This window comes from Sceloporus occidentalis, unplaced genomic scaffold (assembly GCF_023333645.1).
Source record: "Sceloporus occidentalis isolate IW3139 unplaced genomic scaffold, rSceOcc1.0.p SCAF_1, whole genome shotgun sequence".
In the NCBI taxonomy this organism is placed as follows: domain Eukaryota; kingdom Metazoa; phylum Chordata; class Lepidosauria; order Squamata; family Phrynosomatidae; genus Sceloporus; species Sceloporus occidentalis.
In genome coordinates, this window is record NW_028316981.1 from 163,311,414 (window position 1) to 163,336,873 (window position 25,460).

General features: G+C 41.8%; 1 protein-coding gene and 1 pseudogene across 7 annotated transcripts; both read left to right on the forward strand.

Annotated features, from left to right (window-relative positions):
* Positions 1 to 995: 995 nt before the first annotated feature.
* Positions 996 to 19,988, forward strand: LOC149322610 (keratin, type II cytoskeletal cochleal-like). 7 transcript variants are annotated; one of them, XM_089508682.1, is made up of 11 exons: positions 996 to 1,398; positions 1,438 to 1,610; positions 4,270 to 4,490; positions 9,377 to 9,437; positions 10,402 to 10,497; positions 11,462 to 11,626; positions 13,978 to 14,103; positions 14,935 to 15,155; positions 16,602 to 16,636; positions 19,297 to 19,509; positions 19,579 to 19,988. In XM_089508682.1, exons 1-11 carry the CDS (start codon positions 996 to 998, stop codon positions 19,641 to 19,643), a joined length of 1,779 nt encoding a protein of 592 aa, XP_089364808.1. In that variant the 3' UTR covers positions 19,644 to 19,988. The 7 variants fall into 7 exon arrangements, with proteins under 7 accessions (XP_089364808.1, XP_089364802.1, XP_089364765.1 ...); XM_089508676.1 differs by having other exon boundaries at positions 996 to 1,610; positions 19,321 to 19,344; positions 19,426 to 19,988; XM_089508639.1 differs by having other exon boundaries at positions 996 to 1,149; positions 1,189 to 1,610; positions 19,321 to 19,988.
* Positions 19,989 to 22,271: 2,283 nt separating this feature from the next.
* Positions 22,272 to 23,346, forward strand: LOC149322611 (putative ATP-dependent RNA helicase DDX5 pseudogene; annotated as a pseudogene).
* Positions 23,347 to 25,460: the final 2,114 nt, after the last annotated feature.

Consider the following 25,460-nt stretch of genomic DNA (forward strand, 5'->3'; position numbering starts at 1 on the left):
CTGATGGACGCCGCAGCAGCCAAACTGTGCAGCCTCCCTCTGTAGCAAAAAGAACCCACTGAAAGTGGTCTCTTTTTGCTGCACGCGGTGGGCACCATGAGTGCATCATTGGTGCACTGTCATGCATCGATGATGCAAGCACGGTGCCGTGACGTGCATATGTTGTGCTGCGCTTGTATCATCGTGGCGGCCCTGTGTGGATGAGAGGCCACCATGATGGCGCTGCCGCTGCACACTAGGGCTTGGGACCATGTGGTCACTCTGCAATCCCCAGCCCTAAAATCGGCCCCAGACTGCAGCTTTCCAGCAATCTGTACCAGGCCTATAGGTCAAATCCAAGTTCAGCCAAGGAAACCCATAGGGTGACCTTGGACAAGCCACACTCTGTCAGCCTCATAGGAAGGCAAAGGCAAACCCCCTCTAAACCAATTTTGCAAAGAAAAACCCATAATAGGGTTGTTTTAGGATTGACATAAGTTAGAAATGTCTTGAAGGCACACAACAAGTTGTGAAGCAACAATGTTCAAAGGTACACACAAAGTAATATTAACATCAAAACTATTCGTTGCCTTCCACTTGTTCAAATATAACATTTCTGTTTCATGGATCCAGAACATTATGCAGATTTTGCTCCCCTCCCCCATTTTTATGGTTGAAAGCAGAGCCATCTTTAAATACTTAAGAGCTTCTGCCTAGCTTCTGAAGCATTCAATAACCAACCAGGTTTTAGGGTATTTAAGGCCCCAGGCCAAGCAAACATGTCACTCCTTGGGTGTGTGCTATATTCAATTAGTGTTAAACAAGTCCCATTAGACACCTGCCTTCCAGGTGTGTCAAAAACATAAATGCACTGCATTGATAATCTGACTCTGAAAGCAGCCAAGCCCATGTCCTCCAAAGGATAAAAGCAGCCAGATTCAGGTGTTTTTCCACCAGAGCTCCACTCTTTAGCTCTCCTTCTCTGGCAGTTTCTTTCATAGAAGCCATCCACCAATATGAGCCGGCAGTCCTACAGTATCAGAGCAGGTGGTGGTGTAAAAGGTTTTAGCACAGCCTCTGCCATCATCCCAAGTGGCAATAGATCTGGTTTCAGCTCACTTTCTCTTGCTCGAGCTGGTGGAGGTGGTTTTGGTGGTGGTGGTGGAGGAGGTATTGGAAGGATCAGTATTGGCAGTGGTGGCAGTGGAGGTGGTGGTGGCTTTGGCAGCAGGAGTCTTTATAATCTTGGTGGTACTAAAAGAATTTCTATCAGCAGAGGTGGCAACCTGCGCAGTGGATTAGGTGGTGGTGGAGGGTTTGGTTTTGGTAGTGGCTCTGGCAGTGCATTTGGTTTTGGTGGAGGAGCCGGAGGTAGTGGCTTTGGGTTTGGTGGTGGAGGAGGTGGTGGAGGAGGATATGGTTTTGGTGGGGGGCTTGGTGCAGCTAGAAGTTCCCTAGGCTTTGGTGGTGGTGCAGTACCTGGGGTTGGCACCATCCAGGAAGTGACCATTAACCAAAGTCTCCTAGCACCGCTCAATTTAGAAATTGACCCAGCCATCCAAGAAGTACGGAAAGAAGAGAAGGAACAAATTAAGACACTCAACAACAAATTTGCATCTTTCATTGACAAGGTGAGACTTTAGTCTTCTATTTCATGAAAAGGTCATTATATGTAGGCATAAAGATACTGACAGAGAGAAATGTCTGACTCAAAATGTTCTGAAACAAATGGAATAACTGATGGATAGGAATCACAGTTTTAACAGAGATGTATAAAAACTCATCAGAGTAATGATGCTAATATGGATTTCAGTACTGAAGTTCAATATTTTAAATATTTTTAAAGGATTATAACCAAACTCATTTAGCATCTTTATCTTCTTTGAAAGCTACAATTCTGGCAACCATCACTGGGAATGCTGGGGACAGGGGTGAGGAGGATTGAAGAAATAGAAGAGACATGTAACATTTTTGTGAGCAAAATGGATCTTAATAAAGTTGCTTGAAGATCTTTTTTTACCCAAAATTTTATTTGGTAAAGAAAAATCAGAGTTTGAACTCAAGTTCATGTAGTGGATGTTAAGATTTAATTCAAAACTTGGACAATAATTTCCTTTTTCTTGTCCTGTTCTCCACTGTTTCTTCCAATGAATCTTTGTTAGAAAAAGGTTCATAGCTAAAGAGTCAGATGAGTAGGTGGGCAAACTTTGGAAAACTGGGAGCTATTATGTTTTTGTACTAGCACCCTAAGGCTTACTAAGCAGAGCCAACCGCAAATATTTCAGAGCTAGAGGAGCAATTGAGTTAATTACCTATTGCATGCCATGAGCTGCCTATTAAAATATGTCTATAAAAATATACCTGTTAAAAGAGCTGACTATTAAAAGTTGGTATATAAAGATCAGGGATTGTAATGCGAAACTCTCAAAATGGCCAGTAGGCCTGTACTAAAATCTGATTTTAAAATTAAAAGAACAGTCACATTTTATAGTGCCAGCTAAGAAATAAGTGCTAATGTGGTGAAGTGGTTTGAGTTTTGACCGGGACTCTGAAAGGCTAGGGTTCAAATCCCCGCTTGACCATGGAAATCCATGGGGTGACATTGGGCAAGTCATACATTCGAAGCCTAAGAATAAGGCAATGGCAAGCCTCCTCTGAATAAATTTGGCAAGAAAATCCTATGTGAAGGTTACCATAAATCGGAGTTGACTTGAAGGTACATAACAACAGTAACAAATAAATAATTGACCAGTAGGAGACCAGCCAAAACAAAGAAATCTCTCTGTGTGGTCACTTCCAGTCTTACAGCCTGTAAGGTCCTAGAATTGAGAGAGAGGGAGGGAAGGAGATTGACTGCTAATCACCCAGATCTCAGAAAGGGATGTGGTGGCTTAGTTCTTAAGATGCCATTTCTGATGATCTGAAGATTAGAAGGTTGGCAGTTTGAGGCCCAAGTGCTGCAAGATGGGGTAAGCTCCTGTCACAGTCCCAGCTTCTGCCAACCTAGCAGTCTCAATGCATGCAAATGCAAGTAGATGAAGGTACCACTTTGGTGGGAAAGTAACAGAGTTCAGTGCAGTCATGCTGGCCACATGACCACCAGATTCACCTTTGGACAACACTGGCTTTTCGGCTTAGTAACAGAGATGAGCATCACCCCCTGCAGTAAGTTATGACTAGTGATGTAAAGAATTCTCGTCAAATAACACAAAATATCTGTTATTTGAAGATTTTGGTGGAGTACAGATGGCAGAAAAGGGGTGGTCCGCAGCCACCCCTTTTCTTGCCAGGTTGGAGGCAGGGCAGCCTCACCGGCAGCCCCTGCTGCTCCAACCTGGCACTTTTCTTGGCCCCGTTTTGGAGCTCCTTCTCGCACCACTGTTAGGCCGCCACAAGCAGCCTGGGACAGCACGAACACGTCACACCCGCGCCACACCGTTTGGACATGGCATGGCCATGATGTCATAATGTATCAGAATTTATATAGAAATTCCTACTTTATTATAAAATATGTTTAGAATTGTGAGGCTGGAAAGAAAATGCACCTGGTAGTAATGCCTGTGAGAAAGTCCTTTCCAAAGTAGTTATTTAAGTACAAATTTTGAGTGCAAATTTTTCTATAGTTTTGTTTTTTTAAAAAAAATAATCACAAATTAATGGGGAAACAAACTCAGTGAACATAAGTAAAACTGGAATGAATTTGAAATAGACTAAACCATCCACTTTTAGTGAAGTTAATTCATGATGACTTCATCACATCAAATGTGGATTCATCTAGCTCCTAAGGCTGCAGTCTTTTATACATTTTCTTGAGAGTAAGGGCCCAAATAGACAGGCAAAATAAAGCTGCTTTGGGTCACTTTGGAGGTGAGCTGCTTAAATGATGCATGCGTCCTAAGAGGCCAGAAGCCGTGCCAAAGCCATGCTCCAAGGACTGGAGCATGGATTTGGCATGGCTTCCCGCCTCTTAGGGCACATGCATCATTTAAACAGCACACCTCCAAAGTGATCCAAAGCAGCTTTATTTTGGCCTGTCTGTTCAGGCCCCTAAGTCCTGCTTAATTCTGTTACATTTACTTCTCAAAAGAGAAACAAATACCTTCCTTCTTTTTAAAAAGTTTCTAGTGGAGCACATACTCTGCTTGCAGAAGGACCCAGGTTCAAACACTGACATGTATAGAGTTAAAAGATCCCAGTTAGCACTGCTAGAACAGAATCCTTTTTTTATTGTTGAGGAAGCTAATATTGTGTTGGAGATAGAAGGTAGCTTCATGTTTCCCTGTCTTTCAGGTCCGCTTCCTGGAACAGCAGAACAAAGTTCTGGAGACCAAGTGGGCCCTTTTGCAGGATCAAGGACTGAAATCTGGTTCTAACAAGAGCAATCTTGATCCACTCTTTGAGGCCTACATCAATAACCTAAGGAGACAGCTCAGTGGTTTGATCAATGAGAAAGGCCGACTGGATGGTGAGCTGAAGAATATGCAGGATATTGTTGAAGACTTCAAGACCAAGTAAGTGAATATCTGATAGCTAGGAGTTCTATCTGTCATTTTAAGATAAGAAGTGTGTGTGTGTGTGTGTGTGTGTGTGTGTGTGTGTGTGTGTGTGTGTATGGAAGAGAGAGAAACTGAGTTGGGGTGGCAGAGAATAAACATAGCAAATGACCATGATATTGCCTACCTTAATGTGATCCAACATAGATTCAAAGATGTCCTCTGGAGCTAAGAGGCTTCACACAGAAGTATAAAGGAGAATGAATGCATTTGAACACATTCGTACAACTCATGCATCAAATGTGTTTAGAATGTGCCTATATATACTTCAGGAAAGGGCAATTTAGTTTATCGTATTTGAACTACAACACTGAGAATCTCCAGACAACATAGATTAGTCTTAAAAAATAATCTTTCTAAGATCCAAGTAGAATGTTAACTCTGTATTATTATTATTATTATTATTATTATTATTATTATTATTAACCTTTATTTATATAGCACTGTAAATTTACACAGTGCTGTACATACAATCTTTTAGTTAGGTGGTTCCCTGCCCTCAGGCTTACAATCTAAGAAGACACGACACAAAAGGAGAAGGGAGTGGTGGTGGGGAATGGGATCAGGTCCAGCAGTTCTTCTCCACCTCCGAGGCCTGGACCATGGCAGATGGACTGGAGAAAGGGCTTGGCTTCTTAATGGATGCTTAAAAGGAGGCTTCCTGGGTCAGAGAGGGGCTCACCTCTGGGAATGCTTCTCTAAACAATATAGTCTTTAACTCAGTTTTGAAACTGGGTAGAGAAGTGATGAGGTGTGCATGTGGGGGAAGAAGGTTCCAGGAGTAAGGGGCAGCAAGCGAGAAAGGACGAATTCGGGAGGGGGCAGTGGTAGTCCTACACTGTGACTACCAGAGCGGAGGGTGCAAGTAGGAATGTAAGGAGAAAGAAGGTCAGATAAGTAAGGAGGGGCCAATCCATGGAGGGCTTTGAAAGTCAATAACAAAAGCTTGTACCGGATGCGGAAGGGGAAGGGGAGCCAATGAAGGGAGGATAAAAGAGGTGAAACATGGTCAAAGCGGCAAGCGGATGTGACAATACGGGCAGCTGAATACTGGACAGAGATTAAAGGATGGAGGTGTGAAAGAGGAAGCCCTGTCAGAAGGAGGTTACAATAATCTAGTCGCGAAACCACTAGGGCATGGACCAGAGTCTTGGCAGTAGAGGCTGAGAGGAATGGATGGATCTTGGCAATGTTGTGGAGAAAGAATCTACAGGCCTTGGCGGTGGCCTGGATCTGGGGAATAAATGACAGAGAAGAGACAAAAATGAAGCCAAGACTGCAGGCTTGATGAACCGGTTGAATAGAAGTGTCGTTGACAGAAACAGAAAAGGAATAGTGAAGGGTGGGTTTAGGTGGAAAGACAAGAAGTTCAGTCTTAGACATGTTGAGCTTCAAGCGCCGAAGCCGCATCCACTGAGAGATGGCAGTCAGACAAGAAGAAACTTGCTGTTCAAGCCCCGTCGAAAGGTCAGGGGTGGACAGATACAGCTGAGTGTCGTCGGCGTACAGATGATAGGAGAAACCAAAAGAACTGATGAGTTTACCTAGGGACAGTGTGTATAGAGAGAACAGAAGGGGACCCAAGACAGAGCCCTGGGGAACTCCAACAGATAGGGGAACAGAGGACGAAGTCTGACCACCCATGACCACTGCAAAAGATCTGTCTGACAAGTAAGATTTAAACCAGTCGAGAGCAGAGTCGGAGAACCCAAGGTCAGAAAGTAAATCAACCTGGAGACAGTGATCAACAGTGTCAAAGGCCGCAGACAAATCAAGAAGAATCTAGCAGCAGCAGCAGCAGCTACTGCCAAAAGAAAAGGAAAGGGGAAAAAAAAGATGTGGACCAAAAACAGAAAATTATTTTATTCAGATTGCACTGTACCATAGAGATGACTTTTGATTAATTACCTTTGAAGAAATTAAAATGATTTTGGCATTTACCAGTACAGAAACATTTCTTTTGTTTTATTAGCTGCTGAAATAATACCCAAATTTCTGAAAAACCAATAGAATAGATTTCTGCTTTTCTATTGCCCCAAAACAAAAAGTAGTAATGCTCCTGACAGGTAAATTTACCAAAATATTTTTCAATATCTCTGGACTACATAAACAAAGAACTCTCCCATCCCATTCCCAACTGTCTCAACATACTTTAAAAAAATAATAAAAATGTCATGTTGATTAATATCAGGGAATGCTGAGAAAGCATTGTATAGACACCATTATTACTAATAACAATACTAAGAAACAGTGGGAATTGGCTACTGACTCATCACTGAGTCATACAGCCATTCATTTTTGATGTGGTGAAATCAACACTAATCAACATTTTCAGTGATTTTTGCTGGGTGAGACCAGTTGAAGGGAATGCTTCAGCATGTACTGATTGCACTCTGGGAACATTTTTAAAGGTGAGTCAAACCAGGATCTAGTAAATCATGATCTAGACATGTTGTGTCACTGTGTCGCTCTGCCCTCTAAAATCTGCTAGAGTAGTCAATTTGGCTACCTTTTCCCCCATGTTCCCCATTTCAAAAAAGACGCAAGCACAGTCTGTCACTGAATCTGCAGACTAGTAATCCCTAGATTTGAGCATCTGGATTTTACCATGCCCCATGTTGTCTCTTTCTCTGTTTTCTTTTTTGTTGGTTTTGGTCATGTGCTTGAGCACCTATGATGTTGTATGAAATATAACAGTATGGCTTCATTAATGGTGTAATAGGCATGGTAGAAGTGGTGATGGGAGACAGGCACTGGAATTTCTTGAAGGAGAAGACGCCATGGTGAATTTGCTCTGGGTTTTAGTTTGAACTCAAAAGAAGCTAACCAAGGTGTTGAACATTAACACACACATACACACACACACATCTCAAGGGCCTTGGATAACTCATTTAATGGTCAAACTATGGAAGTACCAGCTGCCACTGAGAATTTATGCCAATTTGCCATTGTGTGTGTGTGTGAGAGAGAGAGAGACAGAGACAGAGACAGAGACAGAGACAGATAGAAGTGGCAGATGGGGGGGAGGGGAAATACCTAACTTTTATAATGCTGTATATATTATTATGGTGGATTGTTTCTGATAACTGAAAGCAAACATTGCAAACTGAAAAGGACTGAAAAGGGAGGTATATGTGTTTTTGATTAATAAGATCAACAATGGTACCTCATAGTCAGTTACCTGTGCACACCTTCTCATGGTATCTAATGATAGGGCCAGTCTTGGATTCCGACAGATGATGTGGGGATTTAATGAAAGGTAGTGAGGTGTGTGACAAGTAATAAGCCAGTTTGCCAAGGGAAACTCCTATAACCTGTATGACACAACCTGGACTGCTATCTCAGGACACACCATACTGGGACAATGAGACTTCTCAATAAAAGGTGGAATTAATGTGAGAGTTTTCCTCCAGGTCAAATTGGCTAATGAGATTTGGGGATTTTACTGCCTTCTTCTGGAGCTTGTGTATTGCCTCACTTGCTTGAGTCATCTGGGAAATGAATTTGCTTTGCAAGCAAATTATTGTTTCTCTTCATGGAATGGGGGAGAGAATTTCATTGGGTTTTGATATGAATTTACCAAAAATTTGTTAGGATCTTCACTATTACACTGATATTTAAAACAACAACAACAACAACAAAAACACATTACCAGTAAATCTGAATGTAGAAGAAACCAAAGCTGATAGATTTGTCTTTCCAGGCCCCAGGGTTTGAATGTTTTCATCTCTTAACAGTCTCAGTTTGAGCCCTGCTGTGCTTTTAATCATGTGTGACTTAGGCCCTGTCTCCTTGGGCCAAAAGGCCTGTTTCCCCCCTGTTCTGGTGTCATCCTGTTTGAAAGACATATGTCCCAAACTACAGTTCTTGTGTAAGCGGTGAGGATGACATCCAGCATGTTCCTCACCAGAACTCGAGGCCAGAATGACATGGCCAACCTTGTGATCATTGCTGGGTGCCTCATTCTGACTTCAGAAGTGAGTGACCAGCTGTGGCAGCAGATCCACCAAGCAGCTCTGCAGAAAGCCCTGCACAGAGAGATACCACAGTGAAAGAACGGAGGGGCACCCAGCAATGATCACAAGATTGGTCATCTCATTCTGACCTCAGAGTGAGTAACCTGCAGCAGATATGCTAGGTGGCTTAGCAGGATACCTGTGCAGATGAATGCTATGGGGTGGGAACAGAGGTCTCTGGATCTTCCTGGAAGCTCTAGAGTAACAGGTAACTTTTAAAAAATGCATGTTAACTGGTTTATACTCAAGTTCTGGTGAGGAACATGTTGGATGTTGTCCTCACTGCTTGCAGAAGAACTGAGAAATGACACGTGTCATTCAAATAGGATGACACCAGAATAGGGGGGAAAACAGGCCTTTTGGCCATGCAAACAGGAGCTAAGTCACACATGATTAACAGCTTGTGTGCTCCTCCTGACTATTAACCTTTGCTATCTTGAACATAGTATAAGGTGGCTTGACAGCACCTATCCTGGTTTAATCTGTGAAATGTTGAAAGGTACAGTAGTATGAAATTAGAGGTGGGAAATGTGTAGTCCTCCAAGACTGTTTTTGTGGTCCTCAACCCCTCCATCATAAAAGCCAGCAGCATAAATAGGCTAAACATTAAAAGCATGAACAGTGTGTGTTTCTAAAATTCAGCAAATTAAGTACAAGGTGAGTAGCCTTTCTGATTTAAGGTGCTACCACAAAAAAGTCTCTTTTCAAAGTTGTCACTCATGTGACCACTGATAATGTAAGCTCCCTCAAAAGAATAGCTGATCATACTTTTGTTATTCTTTGCCCAATGAAGGAGAGACAAGTAATGTTTTATTTTTGCTCCCATAGATATGAAGAGGAAATCAATCGGCGTACATCTGCTGAAAATGAGTTTGTTATGCTCAAGAAGGTGAAGTGGTATTCATGGAAAGTTAACAGCCTGCTCTATTATTTGAAATGCCCCCAAGGTTCTGTATTCAGAGTAACTCTGACTAGATGTGAAATATTAGCAGTAATTCTTGCATCCAAGAAGTATTCAGCATATTTTATTCAGAAACAGAAGTCACAATCTTGGGTGCATCTCTTGGTATATTTCATAGTGATTTAGAAAGCAGACAAAGGAGTGTTCATGCTGACAAGCCCAAGGTTCTGTGAATCTGTTCAGCATTTTTTCCTTTGCATTTTTTCTGCAGCATGGAAGAGAGAAAAGAAGCAGTAGAAGAGAAAGGGAGGGTTAAGTGTGAAGAATTCCATCATGTGAAACCCTAATAAAATTCAGTGAACAAGGCCAAACAATTACATGATAAAAGCCTCATCTGAAACCACTCTGAGATAACTGCATGCACAAACCATGCAGTTGTGAAGGACATACATGCAGGCATGTGGCTTGGTGTAATGGTGGGATAGTCCCTCCTTCTCCAGAACCCTCCTTTTTCATGACCATAGGTAGTTTTTGCTCAGGATGATCTTGAAAAAACATCTCATTAGTTCTGTATTTTTGAGTGATTTATGTGAGGCACCACATGAACCTTGGTATAAAACTGCCTCTGGTCTTCCATTTGTAAGCTTGAGATGTATGAGAAAGGGGTGGCAATAGTAGCTGAATGTGTTGGCCTTGGGTACTGGTTGAGGCAGTGCCATGGATGGCCCATGGTCAGAGTCAGAAAAGGAGAAAGGTCATTTCTCTGCTGCTGGTTAAAAAAAAACTACTGTCCATTCATCCTGTGCAGACAAAATTGTTCTTTTCCAGGGTGAAACATTTTTAAAATATATTTTAGGCTTGCTGTCTTTTATAATGTAATCCTGAATGTATCAAAGTATAAGTGTTTCACCCAGTGAAATCTAAACTAATTTGATTTTTACTGTCTTTTTAGGATGTGGATGCAGCATACATGAACAAAGTGGAGCTGGAAGCCAAAGTGGATTCCCTAACTGATGAACTCAACTTCCTGAGGGCCCTCTATGAGGCGGTATTAAGTCTTCTTATACTCTTTGACTAATATTGAGGAAATTAAACCCTGCTTTTTAATCCGGAATCAAATTCTAGTATGAACAAGTACACAGGTCAGCCTTCCATTCTCCTCTCACACTGTAGTATATGAATAATGCTTCTTTAAGGCCAACTCTTGGAAGGCCTCTGGCAAAGGAGTCCCTACTGACATGACTGGTGTCTAGCCAGGATGCCAACACATTATAGAGCACATTCCTCCATCCACGCCAAATCTTGATTTGAAGAGTTAATGTTTGTAGCAAAGGAGAGTAGTGCAGAGCCTTGAAGTTGACCATCCACTCAGCATTAGTACCTGGACCACAGACTGAGTGGCCACACTGGTTATCTGGTCACAGCCCTTTTCACTATGGAGAGGTGTAGGAGGAGGAGGAGACTGACTTTAAAATGCCGTAAAAGTCATCAGGAAGACATGTTTTAAGTTTTAAACTCCAGTTTCCAAAGCAATATCTTGACATGAAAACATGACAAGCTGACTCTGAGCACATGCCAAATTTTGAATATTTAAAACTGCTTCTCTCCCATGTGATGAGCCAGTGTGGTGTAATTGTATGAGCATTGGGCTACAACTCTGGAGTCTGAAAACCAGGGATTGGATCGAATCTCTGGCTGAGCCATGAAGGCACACTGGGCGATCTTAGGCAAGTCACACTTCAGAGGAAATCAAACTGCCTTGGAACAAATCTTGCCAAGAAAACCCCATGATAGAGTCTCCTGAAGTAGGAAATGTCTTGAAGGCACATAGCAACTACCACCATATGGTGCTGATTGCTACACAGGTAAATATTTCACACACTTCTGTGTGATGCTAGAAACAAACAAACAAAAAGCGGACCTTCTTTTCCAGTCCCAAAATTGAGTGTAAAATTATGTGTGCATTTCAAACTTCTCTCCTCATCCTAATTCTCCATTTCTACACTTTCTAGGAATTGGCTCAGTTACAGGCACAGATGTCTGACACTGCTGTCATCCTCTCTATGGATAACAACCGGGACTTGGACCTGAATGGCCTTGTCTCTGATGTGAAAGCTCAATATGAAGACATTGCCAACAGGAGCCGAGCAGAAGCGGAAGCTTGGTACCAGAACAAGGTGGGCAAGCCCATTTCATACTCTCCAACTGTCCTCATAATCTTCTGCCCAGACTACTTTTTCAACTGCTTTTAAAATATCCCTGTTTCTCTCTCCTCCATGCTCTTTCTCCTTGCTTCCATTGCTGCAAACTGAATCTTGCCCTCCACAGTAAGCTCAGGCAAAAGCAGACATCTACAGCCTTTGTTAGCTTGGATATTTTTCCTCATTAACAACTTTTGCCTCCTTGACCATGCTCTGATGTTGCTAGGCCACATTTAAAGTCACACAAAATTTGACAGGTTTCTCCTGGTCTTTGAGAAGGTGACACACATCCCCGCTGCTCCCACTATATTCTGCCCAGAATGGAAAACAGTTCTTTTTTCTTCCTCCTATGAGGCCTGCCATTACCAAGGCTGTCCAGGCATGCCTCTTCAGGAGGCAGCACAAAACAATCTTGTAAGGTTATTGAAGGATTATGAGGAGGGGAACTGTTCAAAAAATTTTGGGAACAGGACATTCTTCAATGGTAGAGCAGCTGCTTTGCCTGCAAAAGGTCCAAGGCTTGGTCCCAAACATCTCCTGTCAAAAGCATCACATAGCAAGTGATGGGAAAGGTCTGTCTGAGCCTGAGATGCTGGAGAGCTGTTGCCAGTCCGAGTATGTGGACAATTACACTGAACAGTGTAAAGCTAAAAGGTGGGGCTGAAATTAACTTAGTTTTTTTAAAAAAAAAAAAAACTCAACAACTTTCTTGCCACTTCTGCTAATGTAGACTTGACCACAAATACCCAATTCACAGCCTTTGAATTTGACCCCCAATTTAAAATCCTTTGGAGTTTGAGATCTGTCCACTATTTCTAAATGTGGATGCAAAAGCTGGGGTATGAAAGTGCTGCATTTGATGAGCAGATGCTTTTGCTTTAATGGCCTGTGGAGAGCTAGATCAGGATATTTATAAGTCAATATGCAGATGCAGACACATAATTTTTCCCCACATGCTTGGAGTGCTGATAACATTTCTGTCCTGAAGTCCTCTTGCTTAACATCTGAAAGGTTCTCCCAACTTTCAGGATCATCTATGTGTGTATGGGGAGGGGGTTCAAATTGGCTGCAATGTGAAGGATTGAAAAGACTCTGTGCACACATGAAAGACCATGGATAGCTCTATGAATCCTGGATTTCTTTAAGACTATGTATCCCTCAGTGTCAAAATTTCAATCAATTTTTTTCAAAACATAAACATTTGAATTCCAGTTGTGAAATTTTACCATTCGTTTTATCTCTTTCTTTCTCTGTATTTTTATGCTGGATAGGGATGTGTGTGAGAGAGAAAGGTTTCCTCTCTGAAACCCTCAATTTCCTCTTGTCTTGAACCTGTGTTGATGAGCACTAGCCATGATATCTTACATCTGCATTAGTGGAGAATTTCACTTAAATGCAAACAGATGTTTTCAACAACCCATCTGGATAGGGACCCCATCAGGATGGAAAAGGATTAAGCATCTGTTCCTCATTTGTTTTGAATCAAATAATTATTACACATACATATACAGCCCTAAGTTTTCCTATGTTTTTTATTGTTGTTTAATGCAGGGGTATATTTAATATCATGTATAGTTTAGGGATGTAACACTCATTAATATTTGCACCCTTTATGAAAAAAGAGCTTCAACGCCTGATGCCTTGTTGATGAAAAAGAAATAACAGGATTCTTTACAGTTTAGGACTTCACTGCAAAAAAATAATTGGCACAAACATCCACATTGTTTTCCTATGCAGAAAACATTTTGGGGCCCAGAAAGGAATCTTTGTGCAAAATCTAGATTCTTTCACCAAAAAATACTGTTTTTAAAGAACAAAAATATTCAGGAAAACTACATATGGCTTTTCTATGCAGGAATCCATGGATCTGTATAAATTGTATGAATTCTACAAAAATTGTGCAAATTCACAGATTGCTCCACAGAAAAATCAGATGTAGTATTCTTACATGTATGTTTGCTCATATGTGTAAAACCTGGTTTTTTTAAACACAGACATCAGTATAGTTTTGCATACAATACATGGTTTTCCTGGCCCCCAAAACATCTGTGCAGAAAAAACACATATTAATTCCTCCCCCCACCCCCACCCCCCAAATAAACAGGGATTGAAAATTGTGCAGAATTGTGCAGAAATGTTTTCTGTGTTTTCATAGAATGGGAAATAGAGTGGGCAAGTAGAAACTGAATAAGCAGTTATTTAAATCTGCATTTTCAGTTTAGGTCACAAAGGTCATAATCCAGCACAAGTCCTCTAATGGAATTATCGACTGACGGAGGCTGTTCATCCTTTCTCTCCCTATGTTTACTTCCATTCTGCTTTTGTAGTTTGAGGAACTCCAAGCTACTGCAGGAAGGCATGGTGATGACCTACGAAATACTAAAGGAGAAATTTCAGAGCTCAATAGGATGATTCAGAGGATACGCTCAGAAATTGAAAATGCCAGGAACCAGGTATGAAAATCTATGACTGACACTGTGTTTTCAGCACAGTGTGTAGCAGAAAAACATGTTAATTCATAGGGGACCCACTTGTTACAGTTTCTCTGGAAGAGATTGTCTGCAACTGACACCATTGGCAGGATTTTGTTGATTAACATCAGGAAATGAGAATTTTTGGGTGACCATTGCTGGAAAAAAGCTGGACTCCTATTCTGATCCAGCAGAGCTCTCAATGGTGGTGTTTGTTAGTGGAAAGGAACATACTGACACTGCACACTGATATCTATAAATGTGTGTCAGTATATGTGTATGTGTGTGCATGTATATATGAAAGAAAGGAAGAAATTAAGTAAATTTCTTATAGCAACACATTGGAGCAAAGACAAAAAAAACCCCAAAGGACATTTTTATATTATATCACACTTAAGCACTGTGAATCTACTTTCACTGCCATGGCTGCTTGCTATGGAATCCAGGGATTTGTAGGTTGATGAGGCACTAAAGCTCTCTGGATACGAATTGGAAATGCCCCTCCTTAAACTGCAAATCCTAAGATTCCATAGGATGTCGTCACAGAAGTTAAAGTGGAATCCATAGCACTATAATTGTACAGTGTGAAAGGGCACAAAGAACAGAAACTGCATGTGAAAATGATATATCCTATACATGTTAACTCAGGAGTAAATTTGATAGACTTCAGTCCCTGATAGATAAGACTGCAATCTAAATTCTTCAAGGGTAAAACATCAGTAAATTACAATAACAAAGACAGTGATGATGACTGCAAAAAGATGAATGACAAAAGGGAACAAATAATTTAATCAGACCCGCTCTCTTTTTAAGTGTGCCAATCTGCAGACGGCTATTGCAGATTCTGAGGATCGGGGTGAATTGGCTCTCAAAGATGCCAGAGCCAAGCTTATTGAACTGGAGGAGGGTCTACAGAAAGCTAAGGAAGAAATGACCCGCCTATTGCGGGAGTACCAAGAGCTCATGAACGTCAAGCTGGCCCTGGATATTGAGATCGCCACCTACAGAAAGCTGCTGGAAGGAGAAGAGAGCAGGTAAGCCTAGGTCATAAGAAGCAGGTTTATAACAGGGAGGCAAAGTATACTTTCAAATTCTGTCATCTTCAATGAAAACAGATGTCTGGGCACATCTAGACACTCTGTTGAGAAAAGGAAGACATAGCTGTGTTAGTGTGGAAAATCAATATGCAAAGGGATCTTTATATGGTTCTCTACTCTCCTTGGTTTTATGCAACAGCCTTCCTCCTGCCTTTGTCCCCTAATGATCATTACAATTGAATTTGTCACCTTATCTACATACCCACAAGATTCTAAATTTGAATTGAACTTCTGACATACATAGATCTGGCTCTGGATTTTTTACTGTAAACACGCAATGTAAGGAAGTAGGTTCAAGTCTACGAAAGCTCCTGTTACCAGCTTTCTTTCAGTTAGTCTCAAGGATGCTATAAGATCCCTTTCATATTGCTGAGAAAATAGTCAACCTCCATGAGATTTTTTGCATTTCACCTTTTGGTGAAAAATTCATTGGTGCAAAAAAACAAAACAAAACAAACCCCTCTGGGTTTTATGGGAAATCATTTTAATGTAAAAAAATATGTTGCTTTGATAAAGAAATTCTGAGGGAGGGGTGGAATAGTTGACTGTAATCAATAAGTCTCGAAAATGCCCCCCACCAAAACAGAAAAAGGTGAAAGAAAAAAGGGGCAAGTTTTGAGTATCTTTCCCATGATGTAGTGGGAAGAATGAATAATGATGTAGCAGACTGCAACTGGTGGTGAGACAATATGGGAGGACTGATCAAAGTACCAGAATGTAGGGAGCAAAGATATAAAATGGTCATTTATACTCTTCATGTGTAAAGGCCTAGAAAAGCCCAAAAGAAGATCATAAGCAAATCAGATAAACTGGATTCGGTTTATCAAGCCTCTCTTCCAGGAGAGAAGAGAGGAAGGTTTTTTGTTTTTGTTTTTTAGGGAATTTTTATTTAAGAACTACTCTATGGGTTACCTCTCAGTTCCCATTTATGCTTCCACCTGAAAATATTATTCCCTCATAGTACCACCTTTGTGTTTTACATGCAGAACATTGGCCAGTCCCCAAGAGCAGGCTAACACCAGTCAGATTTGTAACTCTGTGCCAGAGACGTTTTTCTTTACATCTGGCTGGATCCATCCATGGAGGGATTTCGAATGGGTGAATGTGAAAAGAGTTGTGAAAAGCACAAGCACCCAATGTTTTTAAATGGCTGCAGACTGGGAAGGTAGTGGCAAGAGCTGCCACACAGTTCAGGTTTAAGGCCATGTGGGAAGATTGTATGAGGCAGCAGTTGGTAGTAACTTAAGAGCACCTGACACTCCCAGCTTTCTTATCCAGCTTCCATACACAGCTTTTCCCAACTACAACTCCCATAATCTAAGCCATCATGGCAAAAAACAGTTTCTTTTTTTAAAAAATGATTTTAAATTTCTTCTTCAATAGGCTCTTTGGAGAGGGAGTTAATCCTGTCAGCATTTGTAAGTACCTTGAGTTTTTATTGTTGTTGTTGTCTTACTGTGTGATCCCATATGTGTCTATCCCGAAGCCAGCCCTACTGATTTTTTTGGGGGGGAGGCTGACTTCCTGTTAAAGTATATGATTGCTATCTTGTTTTTTTGGTTTATATGTTAGCTATCTGGCCAGCAATAAGTTATACAATATGAATATGTGAAATGTATTACTTACATGATGCCTAAAATAAGGATATAAAGAATGTCCTCCAGTTTTATCATCCTTGATAGAAAGGGTGCCTGAGTTTCATTTTTTTTTTAATTATCATGAAAAAATTCACATTTGGGGACATAAAGGGGGGAGTTGCATTGAAAAAAAAATTCACCAAGCAGTCTCAAAATAAAAAGAAAACAAGTATAAAATTAAAGAAAATTCCTACCAAAAATGAAGGGAAAAATATTATTTTGTGTCCTTATGTGACAAAGTGAACTGAATGAAAATTTACCTCCCTGTTCGTTGACTCCGATTTGCAGTACACTCTGTGCCTCAAGAAGGTCTGGTATGCCTTGGCAAACTAAAAAGAACTTCAACAAGTTATTTGTTTTGAATTATAACACCCTGATTCCCTGATTCACTGACTATGCTGGCTCAGGGGTTCTGGAAGCTGTAATCTAAAATAATAACTTTGCCAAGCTCAGGATCTAAGCCACAAGGCGGGATGCATAGAATCTGTGTCACAGAATAAACCCCATGCAGCACTGGGCTCTCTTTTTCTGGCAATATATATAGGCATTGGCTCCATTCCCAAGGAGTAAGGATATGGGAGGATTTCCCCACACTACAACTGACAATGGCCCATTACAGACGGGCGTAAAATACGTCCTGGGGACGTACTAGGGTTAGGGAAAATGCGTGCCTTATGACACACACGTAACCCTATTACGTCCCCAGGATGTACAAAATGGCGGCGCCCTATACACATAGGGGCTGCCATTACGACATCACGAATGTGCCGCCTCCAAATGGGGTGGAGCGGACGTGACATCTTTGTGCCACGCGAGGGCGCATAGAGCGCCCTTTCCATGGCACTAGAAGGAGCTCCAAAATGGAGCTCCTTCCGCGATTTGCGTCACTGGCGCCGCCTTTACACAGCAGCACCAGCGATGCAAGGGAGAAAGGGGCCGAGTGGCCCCTTTCTCCTCCTCCCCACCGCCGCCGGGTGTCCTTGCGGCATGAAGCCCCAAGGACACCCCTTTCCAGGCCGCAGGGAAGCGGCCTTTTGCCGCTTCCCTGTGGCCTGGAAAGCAGCAGATCGGGGCCTCAGAGGCTGCCGTTCTGGTAGCTGAGGCCCCGATCCAGCGGGGAAAGGATCGCCTACAGGCCGCCCCAAACGGGCAGTCTGTAACGCGCCAATGTTATCTTTACTCAGAAAGCAGGATCCTATTTCCCTTTACAGCAATAATACTCAGCAAAGTACAAGGCTGTAGGAAAAGGGGAAGGCCCCACTACAGGAAACCACAGCTCTGAGTCTGCAAGTCCTGAGCAGGACAGTCAATAATCAGTGCTCTTTGAGGTCTCTCATTCCTACAGTTGCTGTAAATCACAGACAATTTAATGGCAAATAGCAGTAGTACCCAGATCTCTAACTGCCTGGGCAAAGGGAAGGAAACATGTCCAGGAGACAAGATTCACCAAGTGGTCTCAGGTGGATGCTGGTCTATTATTCAGAGATCTGACTGAGAATACATTCACATGCATGCATCTTTTGGAGGGTAAGCATAGGATTAGCTTCAATTTTTAATCTAGAAAAAAGTAAATTTGTACCCAAGGTTTCAAAAATTTAGGTAACTCTGGAGTATATTATTAAGGGATATAATTCAAATTAGACACCTGAACAAATTCCTAGGCCATTCTTAATACATTCTTAATTCAGATCCTTCCAGCAGAACCAGTTGGCAACCATAGCAAACATCTGTTTGTTTGTTTGTTTCTTGTCCGGAGTAAAGGCAGGTACCTTTTCATCAGGCAGATTCCCACACCCATCATGGGAAGACAGTTATGCAGTGTGGTAACTGGGAAAGGCTGTCCAAGAGGGTGGCAATCTCTCTTAACCTGCCTTAAACTAGAAGGTCTGGAAAGGGAGGATAGCAGATCTTCTTCCTGTGATCACTCTCCCAGCTGGCCACAGAATTCCACCTCCTCGCCCCAAGATGCAAAACAGAGGTGAAGAACTGTTCCTATAGCTTCACCTTCCTTCTTCAACCAGACCGGTCCCTGATGCTGTGGAGCTCTCATCCACAGCAATGCTCTTTCCATTAATCCCTGTTTAAACAACCAAACATTTTCTGCTTTTTAAGTAGCACTGAGCATCTCTTTGTCTGCTGCCTGTATCACCGTATCACTTGGTTTGCTGCCTGTTAGCACAAGGAAATGATAGATGAAGCTGCTGTGGGGATTCCCCACCAGCTACAATCTCTCTGTTGTCCAACCAGATAGAAACAGCCCTCACTGCTGGACCCATCTTCCTCACCTCTTCCATAAACATGCCCCTGAGAAAAATACTTCAGTCCATGATGTCAGTCCCTCACAGAAGATAACTTGTCTAAAATAGCCAAAGAGAACCAAACCAATCCTAACCATTTCTTGTGCATACAATATAGGAATGATTATATGACAGACAACTAAGCAACTACTTGTGTTTTCTTGACAGCTGTTGTGAGCTCCAGTGGCGGAGGTGGAGGTGGAGGCGGAGGTGGTCTTGGAGGAGGTCTTGGTCTTGGTTTTGGAGGAGGAGGAGGCGGCGGCGGCGGAGGAGGTGGTTTTGGTCTTGGAAGTGGTTTGAGCCTTGGAGGAGGAGGAGGTGGAGGAGGTCTTGGACTTGGTTTTGGTTATGGTGGTGGCAGTGGTGGGGGGTTGAGTTTTGGAGGAAGCAGTTTCAGTTCTGGGAGTGGGAAAGGCATTGGGGCAGGAAGCAACTCTGGTGTGAAAATTATCTCCAAAACCTCCACTACCCAAAAGAGCATCAGAAGCTAAAACCTAAAGAAAACACCAAAAAAACCTGAGCAAGAAAAAATGCACATATATCCCTACATCTCTGGTGGGCATTAGCAGTGGTGTCATGTCAAATAACTAACAACCACTTTCCATCTCTTACTCTCCCCGTGGCTCTGGAGCATCCAGTCCTTCCCTCCCTCTTACTTTCTGGCTTCTCTGTCCTTGTCTTCTCTGGTCTCTTCCTCCTCTTCCCCCACTTCAATTGGCTTCCTTTTTAACCTCTCTGGCCTCTGTGTCTTTTAAGAATTGCAGCAACCAGTTCTGGTAAACTGGTGAAAACGATCTGAGTGTCACCACGGGGCATTAGTAAAAGTCTTACCTGCCACTATTCATTCAAAACATGGATATTCTAAAAGAACTGTACACTGCCTAGAAATTTGATCACGGTCTCTCTTTTTTCCCTCCTGAAGTCCAAATTGAATTAAAGTGTCACAAAGATTCTTACTAATATTATTATTTTCAATTAACAGGCCAAAATTTAGTATAAAAAGCCAGATGTGCATAAACAGTGACTTACATTGACATTTTGTACTGCAATTAAAATATGTATATGCCTGCGTCCTCAAGAATGCAAATGAACATGTATGAGTGGAATGTTTAGCCATGATAATTTATCAAAACTACAAAGGAATGAATTGAAACTTGTCTGATATAATGAAAATTCAAAATATTAATTACATGTTGAAACAATAAAAGTCAACCTAAGCAACAACTATTTATGTCTTGTCTCTTCCCCTTGTTTTTAGGACTGGAGGGGGGAATGATAATTTTTGGTGGAAAAAGATCCAGGTGGGAGTAGCTCTTATGTTTGGTACATATGCAAGGACTACTACAGATGTAAAGATTATTTGTTAATATTTACATCAGTGGTTCCTAAACTTCTGGTCCACCAAATGTTTTGGACTTCAGTTCACAGAATTCTTGTAGCCCTGGCTGGATTGAACTCCTAGGAGCTGCAGTCCAAAACACTTGGTGGACCAAAGCTAGTGAGCCACTGATTTACATCCTTATTAAAGGGGGGGAAAAGAAAAAGGAGAGGAATGTAAAAGGATGTAAAAATATTTGTATCATCATCAACACTCAAGTCACTCCACAGAAAATGGGCACTAGTTGCAAGATCTTCTGCACTTTGTGATTCTTGGGAAAATTTATGTGCGCAAATATGCTTCTTTCCTCAGCAGAAAATATAGTGCTTGTGCACAATGGCGTCCTCATCCCTGGTGTCATCCGGTGGAGGGGGCTGGTGGGGAGGGCAAGGCAGCTAAAAGGGTGCACTCAGCCCTCTTGTTTGCCATTGTGGTGGAGATCTCCTCATAAGGAGGCCTTCACCATTGCAGAAAAGCCGGGAGGGGTGCAGCAGCAGGAGGGCCTGACCAGGTGTCACTGCTCTTCTGGGATGTCACCCGGTGAGGGCTGCACCCTCCTAGTGACGCCACTGCTTGTATGTATGCTGTTTGCATTTATGACTTATGCCAACCCTAAGGTGAACTTATCACAGAGTTTTCCTGGCAGGTTTCTTCAGAGGAGGTTTGGTATTGCCTTCCTCTTTGACATTCCCTTCCTCTTAGGCTGAAAGAGTGTGACATGCCCAAGGCCACTCATTGGGTTTTCACTTATGCATATGTAAATCCCATACAGTGAAATCCCAGTTAGGGCTGAAATTATTCCCTAATAGCATGTCTCCATAAGCCATTTACACTGGTTTCCTGTTTTATGTATGAAACAGCCATGTGTGAATTTTGCGCAGAATAAGTCCCAAACTGTGAATATTCTTTTTAGTCCAAGATTCGTCTCATTAGGATTTCTCAATATTAGAAAAACACATTTGTAAAGATTTTTGAATATTTTAAAATATTCTTCCAATTCATAATCCAGGCCCACCCTTTTCTCTCTTACTGGAAATTGATGGAGGCTCAGTCCTGGTTGCCATTTCCACCCCTTCCCATGAACAATCTCCAGTGTGACAGGCAAAAGTTGCACTCTTGCACTGCAGATCACTGGTGTGAGGAAAGTCAGGACATCAACCAGCTGTTTTCTAATCAATGGAAACAGACCCTTGTCAATCACAGTAGCTGCTGACTGGTAAGTAGGGATTGAGGATCCTAGGATCTTGATTAGTAAGTGGGGCTGAACTTTACTGTCCCTACATAGCCCTAAACTAGGGATCGTGAATATATGACACTGCCATAGAGGATTCTGGCCAAATTTTTGCTCAAAGAACTGTGTATTTTGTGCAAAATGCATTGCATCTCACTTCAGCCACCTTTTGGAGGAAAAGCAGGATATTGATAAAATGATGGATTGACTAACTAACTGACTAAAAATACAGTTACATGCTTTGAAATGCTGGGTTCTGTATAGTAAAAAAGAATTATGCACAAAAGTTGTGTTTTCTAAACAGAAACGTAACATACATTTTTTTGAAAAACAAATTTTCTGGAAAAGAGTCTTGAAGTGAGCATACTGGCTGGAAATTGTACAGAAACCTTTGCATTCTTTCACAATGAGAGAAATTGCTCCAATCATTGGTTCTGCGATTGTTCCAGGTCATCTTCCTCATGATCCCATTATTGATGCCATTTTGTTGCTGCTGCCACCATTGTCAGCATGCCTGTGTTTGGTGGCCCTTGTTTTGGAGGAAGGAGAAGGGGATCTTTAAGGGGAAAGAAGTTTGGAAGTCTTGGGGAAAAGAGGAAATGGAACCTAGGCGAACTTCCCATATTTGAAAAGAACTTCTACCACGGGCATCCTGATATTGTCAGGTGCCCTATGCAAGAGATTGAACAATACAGAGCAAGCAAAGAGATTACTATTAAAGGCCATAACTTGCCCAAACCTGTTATTAACCTCTATCAAGCTTATTTTCTTGCAAATGTTATGGAAGAAATTCAGTGAAAGAACTTTATTGAACCAACTTCTGTTCAGGCACAAGACTGGATGGTTGTCCTGACTGGACTGGATATATTTCGAGTAGCACAAAGTGGACCAGGAAATACATTGTCATATGTGTTGCCTGCCATAGTGCATACAAATCATCAGACTTTCCTTGAGAGAGGAGATGGGTCTATTTCTCTTGTGCTAACACCAACATATGAATTAGCTCAACACGTACAGCAAGTAGCTGCAGAATATAGCAGAGCCTGCCATTTGAAGTCCACTTGTATTTATGGGGATGTTCCTAAAGGACCCAGAAGTATGTGACCTGGAGAGAAGTGTGGAAAATTGCATTGCAACACCTGGTAGACTCTTTCTAGAAGCTGGGGGGGGGGGGGGAATCTTGTTCTTGTCAAAAATGACAGAAGGCTCAATATGGGTTTTGAACTTCAGATCCAAAAAATTGTAGAACAGATTAGACCTGATAGGCAAACTCTCATGTGGAGTGTAACGTGGCCTATGGACATTAGGCAACTTGTAAAAAACTTCTTAAAAGAATATGTACACATCAAAACTGGTGCCCTGGAGCTAAGTGCAAATCACAATATTCTGCAGAGAGTGGATGTACGTAATGATGTAGAGAGGTATGACAAGCTTATTTGGTTGCTGGAAGAAATTATGAGTGAGAAGGAAAACAAAACAATTGTGTTTGTGGACACAAAAAAGATGCAATAACCTTACTAGAAAAGTGAGAAGACATGGGTGGCCAGAAATGGTTATCCATGGTGACAAAAGTGAACAGGAATGAGACCGGACAAATTATTTGCAGGAATGAAAGAAGCAAGGATTTCCATCCATTCCTAGTGCATTGAGGCTTCCTCATCTCCTCCAGTTTTCAGCAGCCTAGCAGTCTATTGCAAAGGCTTTCATGAGTGGATGCAGTTTCTTTGTTCCAACAGGCTTCCTTCAATATTCCTTTCAGTGAAAGGAACAATATAAGAGCACCCCACTGAGTAAACATAAAATCCACAGACATGTTCAAGATAATTGTACATTTATTTCCACATCCACAGGACTCCTTACATTGCATCAAAGGTCATAAAATGGTCCATACTCTCCAAAGACATCTAGAAGTTGATCATTATATCTGGAATGAAGGAGTTCACCTTTTATATTTTGAGTCAACCAACATAGGCAACTGTTTTATAGTGGATCAGCCCCTTGGTCCAGTTATTGCAAGGAGAAATCATGACACCTTTTAGATGTTTTTGGAATAAAACTCAGATCATCCCTTGCCACTGAATAAGCTGGGAAGAGCAGATGGGAAGAGAAGCCCAACAACATCTGGAGGGCTGCACATTCCTCTGCCCTGATGTATTTGTTCTGTGTCTTGATTGGCCTACGTTTTCTAAGTCCTGTGACATTTAACTAGAGATGATGGGTGGGTTGATAAATGCAAAGCTATTATTGAGATACAACTCCTTCTAAAATTCCAAAAAGAAACAAAACAGATTGGGTGCATCCATTGATTTGGTCAAATGTGAATTTTAGTAATACATTTTGTGAGGTTTTGCATTGGCATAACCCAAAGGAGCCAACAAATGACTGCGGAGTGACAAGAGTTGGCCCTGCTCACAGTAGGAGAAGTCACAAGCTCTCCAGCTGAGGCACTTCCAAGATTACAGCACCCCCTTGCTACAGTACCAGCTTACCCATCCAGCTGAAGTTTCACTCTAAATAATTCTAATACACAATCAAAGATATCCTTCAAGAAGCCTCGGGTGTGAATGACTCATTATTGGCAGTGCACAGCGACAGGAATGCCTGCAAATGAAACAAATTGTGCAAACATCAGACCTTTCAGGTTGCTGTGAGAAAATAAATTGGCTCCTTCTGTTCAGGTTGTATCAAGTCTCATGAGAGAATGAGAAGAGGGGAGAACCAATCCAAAAGAAACCACCCTAATCTTCGAAAGGTTTCCAAGAACGGGACAATGCTGATGCCCTTCAGCCATTCAGATCGGATACCATCTCTGGGCTTGTATCACACAGGTCTGGCTATGCAATCTCCTACTCCTACGGGGTGGTTCTTCTGCAAGACCTAGTCATCAGACTGCATCGCCTGTCTCCTCCATACATAACTACAATGAAATCAAGGAGGTTAGCTTAAGGGAAACGGGCTGATGCTGTTAAGTAAGCTACACCCTGCTCTTCAACTTGTGGAGCACAGAAACTGAGGGCTGTGATATTTTCCCATGCAGATATTGATGAAGTTGACAGTTGTTTAGCTGGAACTAAAGAGCATCTGATACCCTCGGACTTGCCTTGTGGGCAGATGAACTACAGTGCAACCACCTGAACTGAGCAAAAAGGAAAAACATTCAAGATCAACAAATTGATGTGGAGTCCAGCTCCAGATCTGACAAGTAACTGGATGTAATCAAGAATCCAACTCAATGGGATCTTTTTTCTTCACTGTTATCTCTTCACGTTTTAACTGTCAAAGGCAGAAGGCATTTGGGGAAAGCATGCATATTAAATGATTTCTCACAGTGAACTTAATGACACGTACATTACAATTTCCCAGCCGCTGACTCTGGAGTCATATCACTACAACTAAATTGCAAGGAGTGATTTAAGAATTATAAAGTCTACTTTTGAAAAGCAACCCTGTAGCATACCTGAGGGGGAGAGGGGTTTCTCTATTATTTTAAAGGTAAAATTATTTTCCTCCCCTACAATTAAAGATTTCTAGTACCATAATGTCTAAATAAAAATCAAGGTTATAAAAAAGAAAAGTATAACTGACTCAAAACTGTGGGTGCTTCATTTAATTTTATTTTCATCATTATCCCCACCCCCAGTCCTTTTCTTAATGTAAGTCAACTGATTATGATATGGTCAGAAAGCAAAATACTGTGGA